At 35.8% G+C, this 10,932-nt stretch overlaps 1 protein-coding gene across 2 annotated transcripts; it reads right to left on the bottom strand.

The window, feature by feature from the left end:
* Window positions 1-5,866: 5,866 nt before the first annotated feature.
* On the bottom strand, window positions 5,867-8,175 carry LOC311071578 (uncharacterized protein). Of its 2 annotated transcripts, XM_084095981.1 has the most exons (6): window positions 8,153-8,175; window positions 7,098-7,170; window positions 6,853-7,001; window positions 6,616-6,718; window positions 6,350-6,432; window positions 5,867-6,088 (listed from the first exon to the last, which is right to left on the bottom strand). In XM_084095981.1, exons 3-6 carry the CDS (start codon window positions 6,934-6,936, stop codon window positions 6,050-6,052), a joined length of 309 nt encoding a protein of 102 aa, XP_083952107.1. In that variant the 5' UTR covers window positions 6,937-7,001; window positions 7,098-7,170; window positions 8,153-8,175; the 3' UTR covers window positions 5,867-6,049. The 2 variants fall into 2 exon arrangements, 1 of the variants encoding a protein (XP_083952107.1); XR_014603897.1 differs by lacking the exon at window positions 6,350-6,432.
* Window positions 8,176-10,932: the final 2,757 nt, after the last annotated feature.

The following is a 10,932-nucleotide window of genomic DNA, read 5'->3' as shown; positions in this document are numbered from 1 at the left end:
AAACTTGGCTTAATGTGATGTTGGATTGTGGCCAGATCTCCTCCTCTGCTCAATATATCACACATGTATAACCACAACAAGACTGTGCGCATTACACCATCAATCCATCAGCGTGGACAAGAGCTGCCGCTCCTTCTCTTCATCTTTGTCGGAGAGCGGGAGCACCTGTGAATAATTTCTTTTATTTTGAAGATTTTTTTTCTTTCACTTGGCAATTGTGTTAGTTTTCTTCAGAGGGGTCCTGAAATACAGGAAACTTGTCTTGGCATATCCCTGGTTTGGTTTTGTTTTAACAACTTTATTCACAGCAGGCCTGGTGTTTCTGACTCTCCAAACTGTGGTTCTATGAGCAGACAGCTTCGATACGGAGGTAATGCATTAGCATGATGAGAGCATAAGAGTTCAGGTTTTCACCTCACAGTTTGGGCTGTTGAATATTTTAAAGGTGTGATGATATTTAGATATCGTAAATATGCTATGAACCATCCAACAAACAAAATGACCGTTGATAACCGCAGTTTGTGATATGTACCAGGGCATTTGCTGAAGAAAAGGTTTATCAGAAGATTAACAGATTAAAAAGATTGACAGCCAATCAGAATCCACAGACTTTAAAGAGATCAAACATTTAAAGTGGCAGATGACGTAACTGCAGAACATACTTATAGGATTTGGGATCGAAAATCGATTCCAATTTTGGAATCGGATACTTAGGCTCAATCCCAATTCACCCCTTGGCCCTACCCCTCCATTTTGCGCGTTCCCGTGAAGGGGTAGGGTTGTCTCGATTCTCTTTTGGTTGGAGGGGTAGGGGTAGGGGGAAGGGCCATATAGCCCTTGAAACGAAGATTTTTCGGGACCACACTTCAAACGAAGGGGTATGAGAAATGTACCTGCATACACCGGCTACAGAGGCAACATGACTGCCAATAATCATTTTCTTTATGTCACATTCAGTCTTGTGTTCATATTTACGGTCATGTTCTTCAATGAAACGGTTGCAAAAAAATTGCTAAAGTTCGTTAACAATATGACGCGTGTAAAAAGCAAATGTTTGAAGCGAAGTGGACGTGCAAATGAGGTGTGAATTGCCTCATTCGTGCCGCAAGACCTCCAGACGCGCGTAAACACGTCTTTACATTGAAATCACTCGCGCCAGACGCTCTATTCACGTTTGTAGGCGTCGAAGATATCGTCATCTCCGTTGTTTTCAGTGAACTAATTACTGAGTGTTTACTTGTCTTTAATAATGCTTGAAATATTAGTTAGGCTAGTTGTTTTTGCTATGGTATTTTTAAACCATAGGCAAAAGGTCCTTGTGGAAGTGTTCTTTAGCCTGTTGATTTTTGTTCATGGTATTCAGATAAAATAAAAACATTTGCAACAACACTTACAATAAATTTTAACAGCTAAGTTTTTTTTATTATCATTACCTTACCGGAATCGAAATTAGGAATCGATAAGTATTGGAATCAATAAGCAGAATCTGAATCGTTAAAATTCAAATGAACCCCTATAAACAGTATGTTAGCATGCTTTGGAGTGGATGCTAATGTAGTTGTCGCTATAGTTATCATTCCTGGTGAACGGCCCTTTAGGGTGTATTGCTTTCATACCAATTGCGAACCCTACCAGAGTTGACATGCTTTCCAAACAAACATACCAAACTTTGACGTCAAATGGATGTGGCTCCAAAAGCTTGTGCAAATGTCATGTCTCTGGAGTTTATAAAAAAATCTGTAAATCTTTCATTCCTGAATCAGTTTTTGCATTATATACAGTAAGAGTAAATCATATAGGAGTAAACACATGGGTAAACCCAAAATACCGCCTGAGGTGCCTGACCTTGTAGAGGAATAATAAAAAAGGAAAAGCTGGGGGGAAAAAAATCGCTTGCAGGGAGGATGTAAACTTAGCTCGTCTTCCAAGTGTGCCCTGGGTGTCAAGTCCATTTCATCACTGTTTAAAAGTTGGGCAGGACTGCTCCGGATAGCCGAAGAATAAATTCTCCTCTTGGCTATATGGAGGGGAAAGCAGCTTATTTGTAATGCGGTTGTGAGAATGAACCAAATACACTCCGGGGAAGAAAAAAGTGCCTAGGGATAGAGAAGTGTGTAAGATGCCACGGAAACTTGTGCAGGTTTATCTCCTTACGTTCTTTTGAGCATTAAATCTCCCAACAACTTCCTAAGAATGTTTCCTCTAGGATATATATAGAGCATGTCACTTCCAGGCATCAAACTCTTAAAAACAGAAATAAACTGTGTGTGTACATTCTACAGTAGCATCACTCAGTTTATTTTAGTTCAGAGCATATTTTCAATGATTCAGATTCTTAAGACAATGATTCTTGCAATGCACTTTTTTTTTTTTTTTTTTTTTTACATGATGTATTTAAAGTTTTACAAAAAATAAATGAATAGTACTTTTAATAAATATATCTTAAGTATTTTAAATAAATAATTTAAGTATTTTTGAGAAATACTGAACACTGTTTAATTAGATTACATTAGGTATTATGAATTACTATAATATTTTACAGCATCTAGTAAAATTACTGTTGCTAATTTTTACTATGTATATGTAGAAAAAACTAATTAAGATTAATAAATTCTCTAAAAACTATTGGTAATTATTTCATGTTAGCTATTGCATTAGTTAACTGATAGAATATTGTCGGTCTTCTAGAAAAACTTGTTCTGCCATCTTGAAATACAATTTGCTGACTACTAAGAATGATAATACATTTACTTTGTAAAACTTTCGCACATTTAATGAAGTTGAGTAACTTTATCTGTCTTGCAGAGAAACTTTTTCACCAAGGCCATACTCTAAAAGAAAGCCTTCATGTTTCACTGGGGAATAAATCAAAGCCATAATGCTAACCAATTACTCTCTCCCAATTCAATTATGAATATTCACGAAAACATTAAATATTGATTGACCCGTGTTAACTTTGAGTCACAGTGAAAATTAAAACAAACATTAATCACATGCCGGAATGTTAGCAAAATTTATGAGGTCCACCGGAGAGTCAGGAAAGCAGCTGAAAATGTGCTGAGATAACGTTTCTGTTTGTGTTCTCCAATCTGCAATCCTAATAGAGGGGACTGTCTATGTCCAATTAATTTATAAGCCCGCTGATGCACACGCACATCTTTTGTTATTAAGGACATCCATGTGTGCTAGCAGGATGACTAAATGTCAACCTCCCGTGTTCACGTTCCCCTTGCGGGATGTGATAACGTTCCGTCTTATTGCATTTAGAGCTCATCAGGTTTGTCCTTTATCCAGGGTGTTAATGGACCACTTCACTAGCTATCAGTGTGTTCAAATAACCCACAACACGGAGGAAATGTCATTGGCGCTGACGTTGTGTAGCGCGTTTATTGTGAGGGTGTGGCAAATGGTGTGAGGAGACGCCAGATGCTGTGCAGAGCTAGTCAGACTATCATAAAGCAATCTGCATTCACGTATGGTAGTTGTTTCTGATGTTGTGTTTGTTTGACCTACCTTTTATTTTGGGGAACAGAATTGATGAAAAAGTCTCGATTTTTTTTTACATGTGACCTCAATAGAAAAATGATTCATAATGGCTTTATTCACTTATACAAATCGCAAAAGTATTTTATCTAGTATTTTATGATTACAGTTGTTAATAATTCAAGTGAAATTCAATGATCCTCAACACCAACTCAATTACCAAAAATGCTGTTGAACACAATCATTTTAAAAGTTAAATGGTAATAATAATATTAACAAATTACATTTAAAACAATTGTGAATAGCCTTCGGTACTTCTTGAATGAGTAAAAACTGCACAGACAAACTGACTGCAATTAATGTCACCGAAATGGGAATTTTGACCAAGCAGTTTATTTATTGGTTCATACGGTGCAACCGAAATGGTTTAACTATCAATTTTGTACCTGTGTACCATTAATGTTGACATTTTCTATTTAGGGTTAGTTCCTAATTATGCCTAGCTTAATATGTGTGTCACCTGTATCTATAAATAGTGCAGAATCTTACATTTGCCTATATTTAACTTTTTAATTCTTTCTAAATCTGTTTAGTTCCATGTGAAATTGGAACACAAATCCTAGATTTGAGTCTTTTGGATCCCATGACATGTACAAACTCCAGATCCATTTGTATGACCTTCTGAAATGCATACATATTCCACAGTTTGGTTGGTAGAGGTTATTCACATGCAAATATTATGGTCTTGTCTAAATTATCAGGGCTGGGTTTCCCAATAACGTTGTCTCTTAGCGCGCTACGAAGACTCTTAAGGTATAACTTAATTGAAGGTATACCATTTCTAGGCGTGTTCCCCGAACCATACCTTAGGAAGCCGCTTAAGATATACCTTCTTACGTGCAACGTTACCCGGTGCTGATAATTTTTTTTATGTTAAGTGGTTGCACACAATTGATTTTAGGTACATTTAAACAAATGCATTTAGTTGAACTTAATCAATTTTAGTTCAACTTAATGCATTTGTTTAAATGTAGCTAAAATCAATTGTGTGCAACCACTTACCATACATTTTTTTATTAAATTCAACGAATCATTTTTTTCAGTGGTACTAATTTGGCCAGGGATTTTTACGCGGATTGGGTGAGAAAAAACACTGATTTTATGGATTCGGACGGCACTAAAATCATTGACTTATCCCTGTAAATGTTTAAAATACCGTACGAGCCCATGAGAAACAATATTAGCGTCCGAATAGGACTTAACTGACAGTAGCCTATGCTTTCACTGGCCTTTAAAAGCGCTTTTTAATTAAATTAATAATATTGTATAATAATATAATTAAAAATCGAACAACAATAAGTGTAATTACAATTTTATTCTTTGCATGAAAACACTTGAATTAGCCTAATTGAACACTGTCTGGGTGTATTAAAACGTCAGAATTATATTCGTATAGACCTGCAACAGTGATAAGGTAAAGCTAAGAGTGCACTGTAAAAAAATTTAAGCCAGTACAACAAAAAAAATCTTAGTACTAATTTCCTTCAGCTTTTTCTTGTTTACTCAACTTTTGTAAATAACAGTTAGACTGACTGAAATTAAGTTGTAAGTCTTACAAATTTTTTTTTATTGGGTTAACTTAAGATTGTTAGTTTTCTGGAGAGGTGCAACTATTTTTTAACAAACCTTTTTAAGTTGAGCCAATTAAAAAAAAATTGTCTCAATGTCTGAAGTTGAGTGAACAAAAAAATCCTAAAGGAAATTGGTACTAAGTAATAATATGTTAAGACTGGAAACTACAATAACTTTGCCCAAGTCAAAAACTGAAAACAGTGAGTCAATGTTAACAAAACATTTATTCAGAAGCATGTTGAAGGCAAATAAAAATGTAATTTCAATTAGCTGTCATCATGACAAGAATTTTCTTTTTTTATTCAAAGGAATATATTACCCCAAAATCATAATTATTTACTTTTTTCTGTCTCAAACTCATAGGACTTATTTTCTTCTGTGCAAGACACAAAGACATGCAGCTGTAATTTGTATTTTCTGAAGTAATACAGTTTTGGGAGAAACAATAAACTAACAATTCTTTTTAAATCTTGATATCCGATTGTATTCAGAAGACATGGATTAAATCATATGTGTTACATTTATATAAAACATGGCTTACATTTATATCTTTATGTTCTAGAGAAGAAATGAAGCCATAAAAAGACTATGCACTAAATAAGAGTACAAACTGGAACAAATAAATGCTCAATCTTACAATTATCCATATGGATTGCAGCTACTTGAACAATAATTTTTTGAAGGACCGGACTCTTGCTGAGCACTTTAAGTCAAGACCAATAAACAATTTTTAATTTAGTCAAAAGTGTATTTTAATTGTTTAGGACAGTTCACATTGAGGGTATAAATCAAGCCAAAGATGAGAGTAACAGCTGTGGCAAAGTTCTTGCACATTATCTAGCCCAATCTGCTCTTATAGTACTACAGAGAGGCACCTTATAATTGGGTTGGAGTGGAACAGTTGCAACATCATCTTCAACGATAGTTAAGATCCTCATCTTCTCCCCTTGTGAATGTCTTCTGGCTCTGTGTCCTGCAGTAGAAAATAAATTGACATAACTTTTTTTTATTTTGAATTACGTTACACCACAGAGTGACCCTAAACATGTGCTCATGTACCTTCACTTGAAAAGTAAAGGTGGTCATGTTTTTAAGCTTGTTCAAATTCAGCCATAGAACTAAAACTGATAAACAGAATACATCTCCCAATTTCCTGCACCTGTGCTGTTAGATGCCATGCAGTATTAAAGGGATAGTTTACCCAAAAATGAAAATTAGCCCATGATTTACTCACCCTCAAGTCTGCCACTATATCACTGCCCTTATAAAGCTTGGAAGAGCCAGGAATCGTTTTAATATAACTCCAAATGTATTTGTCTGAAAGAAGAATGCCATATACACCTAATGACTTCAGGGTGAGTAAATCATGGGCTAATTTTCATTTTTGGGTGAACTATTCCTTTAATATAGTTACACGTGGCACAACGTCATGGGGATCTGGTGAACAGGTGAAATTATATCAAGTGTGAGTGTATATGCTGGTGACACACATCTTCTTACCAGGCAAGTCTTCAGGATGTTTCCTGACTTTTCCCTCATAAACAAAGGTAGAGCTCTGAGAGTTGTAGCCTTTCTTTGACCAAGCACATTGTAGTTTCTGTGTCTGAAAGACAGAAAACAAATATGGAACAAGCTATGCATGTTATATCCAAAGAGAAGCATGGGAATTATCTTGAAAAGGAGATGGCAAAATTCAGCCTTTAACCAGAGAGATATGACCACATGCAAAATAATTACCTGATGATTAAGTTGGTCTAGGAGGATCTTCATCTCATCGTATACGCTCCACCACTTGTTTTGTACAATTAGATGTGTATTCATCTAACTAAGAGAAAAAGGTGCTCTTCTGATTAGTTTGTGTAAACCTGTAATACTCAGCACAGACCCTGAAAAAAAAAAAAAAAAACATTGTTAAAACAGTAAGAATTAAGTGTAGGCCTACACGTTAATTCAGTTCTACTAACTAAAAATGATAAACTCACCTGATCTTTCAAAAACAAAGGCCACTGTTTTAGCACATCAGAGGTTCTTGTTGCTGTACTGATGTTCTTTAGTCTAAAAGGGACAAATACAACATAACAAAGATTCATATTAAACTAAAAAAAAACAGTTACAGTAGGTTAATTTACATATAGTAAAAATACTACAGAAATGGAATAATCAAATGTGAAAAAAAATAAATTCATTTTTTCCTTAAAAATACAAAAGTTATTAAAGAGCAGTGAGCGATTTTGTCTTTCATTGATTAACAGGAAGGACACTGACAGCGGCATATAACATATTTTCACTTTAAACATTATTTAATATACAAAGCAAACATGCGTATTTTTAACATAACATTTGTTTTGCATATATAGGCCTATATTTTTCCCCTCTAAATTGTATTATATTGAATTATATTGCACTACTGTAGAATGCCTGAGCCTCAACCTAAGCATGTACAAATTGTCACTGACATTTGTATATAGGCCTAACTTATATAACAAATAAACTTGAAATTGAATTTAAATCGAATAGACTACTGTCACTTTAAGAGCTATTGCACAGATTTAATACTGAAACATCTGGATTTTACAACATTGTTTGTTCACTTAAGACATAGCCGACTGTATTTACATGAATACTACACACACAGTGGGTTTTTTTAAATAATTGTGTGTAACGTTATTTCACTATTAATTAGCAATAAGCCTGAAAGATAACTGAATTCGCACTCACATTCTGTCTGAGATAAACAGCTCTCTTCTGTCTCAATCAGCGCAAGCACCAGATTTGAGTCTTTTTTAACGACTTACTGCGCTTAACATTTTAAACTTCGTGCACGTTCTTGTCTTTTCTCATTCAAGCATGTTTCCTCACTTTAACGTTAGTCTAGGTGTCAATAGTTAAGTAAGTTAGCCATCTACGCGGATAATCTCTAACAATAGACACTTATCGTCTCCACAGAAAATATCTTTTAACATAATACTATATTTTACCAACATATGTCTGCAATCAATGTAGCTTATTTTCATTCATAAAGCAAAATAAAACTTACCTCAGAGATGAATCCAGTCCCTTTGATAGCGTGGTTGAAGGAGGAAACCCCGTGTAACTTACATAGAGACAGACTGCGCATGCGCGATGGTGGGAAGTTAAACGTTCCAGCACAGAAATCAAAACATTAAGTTTTCTCAACTTATTTTTTTGTGTTCATTGGACAAATAGTAGTAAACATGCAGTTAAATAGTTTTTATAAGTTAACTCAACATTGCGCTCAAACATTTGCCCACTCAACTTATAATCTTAAGGTGAGTAAACAATTTGCAAGTTGGATTTTTTACAGTGTGGTCCAGACCAACCTTCCGAACGTATGACTTACAGAAGGTATACTAAGAACGTTTTGGGAAACACGTATTAACGATAAGGTACAGCTTAAGGCGTAACTTAAGAACGACGTAGCGTTAAGGAGATTTCGGGAAACCCAGCCCAGTTCTCTGGACCTATAACACTCTACCAGCACACTAGCAACTTAAGCATGAGAAAATAACATTTAAAACACCTCTGGAAATGTTTCCAGTCTTACCTGTGAACCAGTACAGTCCTGAATCAGTCTAATTAGCAGCGATGTTCGCTTGGTCAGATTAAAGGTCAGGCAGTTCTCTGAAGCATGTCTCCTGCAGTCCCAGCCACGCAGGTGTGAGCAGGTGTCAGACGCAGTCAGGCAGAAATCTATCTGTCTGTTCGCGCTCCTTAAGGCCCGGGGGAAAATGAGCAGCATCTGCTGAACAGGTTCATCTGTTGTAAAATTGGATGGCTGTGTCTACCCACAGTTCACCTCAACCCAATGAGAGAGGGATGAGAAAGAGGAAAAATAGAGACAGTGATTTGTTTGATGTTTCTTCAGTCAGTGTTTGAAATTGACAATTGAATTTGCTAACAGGTGTGACTTGAATTGTCCTGTTTATATGGAGCACGCAAATGATGTTAGAATGAATGACCAACTCCAATTAGCTTTCCTGTTCTCTTAGCTTTCAAGACATAATTGTGACAGTGCCCAAAACATAAGATGCTATCGTGATATTTTGTTCTAACTAAATATTAATGTTTTTATTTAGCAGTTAGCGCTAATCTAGTAGGCTAAGCCGTTAGCTTGCTAACTGAAGGCTTATTGAAAACACAAAGAAATGTAAATATTTAATTAGCTTTGGTAATACAATGTGATATGCATAAAATTTACATTTTTATTTACATTTTGTAAGATTAAGAACAAATATACTGTATCATAAAACAGTTTTTCTTATTTCTAATCAGGCACTAAATGGATTACCAATAAAAAAGTTGGCAGAGGCCACAAACAGGGGCACGTTCAAGTTCAAAACGGTGCGCAACGTTTTGCTACGGTTTCCGGGTTGAACGTCATGTTTCCTGGAAACGGCGTGCACCGGTGTGCAACGGGGTTTGAGATACGTTGTTTGGTGGGTGTGTCAGAACTGCAGTCCAATCAGCAGCAACATGTATATAAAGCACGCGGTATTAAAGTGAACTCGCACAATGGGTTCAAGGAAAGTAATTTACAAATGTGTTCGATGCAGCTCGGTATACGCAACAACTGAGGATATTAGAAGACATGTTTGTGTAAGTTTTATTGTAAAAATATAGGATATCAACATAATGATGTAGTTGTTTATATTTTTAGCTTCATTGCAAGTGTATGACATTTGGTATAGAAATAAACAATGGTAATTAAGTGCTTTTCCTAAAAATGAGAAAGAAAATACAGGGTATTAAAACAGTATGAACAACAAATAAAGTCAGTATGTGAGGCTAAATAGATGTGTTTTAGGTTAGATGTGTGCTTCCATTTCAGTTTCAGCAATCCCTTCACTCCATTGGGATGTTCTCTTTTGTTCTGGACGGCAAGTGCAGTAACTGTAACATCGGGCATATTTTGTAGTATTAAACACATATTTATACCGACTTCATCAGGCTACGAAAATTCTTCACAAAGAACACAAAGAATGGCCTTCTCAGCTGCCATAGTTGCAACTCTTGCGTCATCAGAACAGTGTGTTCAACGCATCACCGTTTCTGTTTAAAAAACGTTGTGCAACGTTTTGTCGGGGCTGAACGCAGCCCTGATATGGGAGCAACTCCCGTGGAAGACAGTCGCTGCGTCCGAAATCAAATTTTTCCCAATATGGTATTCGAAAAACATTCCGCCAAAAGAGTAGTATGTCCGAATACATAGTATTCGAAAAACAGTAGGTGAAAGGAAATTTTGAAGTGCGTATTCGATGGACACTTTACTATCCAATGAGGTCACAGGAAAGAATTTATGAATGACAGTGAAGCAACGCAACTGATGCTGGTAGGTCATGTGACAGTAACAACATGGCGGATGTAATATGCAATTTCGGACGCAGTGTCGGACGCAGTGAGTGACTACATCTGAAACCGTCAGATGGCACACAATCCATAAGTTACCAAAGTTTCGATAAGTTCTCTGTAAGTTACTAAAACCACACAGGAAAACATCCAGAACGAGAATGTAGTTATCACTGTCATTTATAATAAAACTGTGAACTTATTTAGCTCTTCAAACAGGACTGTATTCTACTGCTGTGTGAACTTTTGAGACTGGCTTTGAAGTTAGTGGAGCATGCGGTCTAATGCTACTAATTTCTTGATTAAATGTGGATTCTCTTTGTTGTTGTTTTTGGTTGTTTTTTTGAATAGCCACAAAAAAACAACAAAAACTGAAGGAAGAAAGTTACTCAGGCATATAATTTAAGCAGTAAAATGGGAAACAGATGGAACAAATAAAAGGATTACACA

Source organism: Abramis brama (assembly GCF_963993115.1).
Source record: "Abramis brama genome assembly, chromosome: 20".
In the NCBI taxonomy this organism is placed as follows: Eukaryota; Metazoa; Chordata; class Actinopteri; order Cypriniformes; family Leuciscidae; genus Abramis; species Abramis brama.
Note: the sequence above shows the minus strand (reverse complement) of the source record. Positions and strands in the feature narration are given on the sequence as shown.

What these genes read in the sequence shown, in the direction of transcription:
- LOC311071578 (XM_084095981.1), bottom strand. Translation starts at nt 6,936, where the DNA reads ATGAATACACATCTAATTGTACAAAACAAGTGGTGGAGCGTATACGAT. An exon ending in TAGACCAACTTAATCATCAG is followed by an intron (nt 6,719 to 6,852) that starts GTAATTATTTTG and finishes TCTGTCTTTCAG; the next exon opens with ACACAGAAACTACAATGTGC. An exon ending in ATATAGTGGCAGACTTGAGG is followed by an intron (nt 6,089 to 6,349) that starts GTGAGTAAATCA and finishes TTTCTACTGCAG; the next exon opens with GACACAGAGCCAGAAGACAT.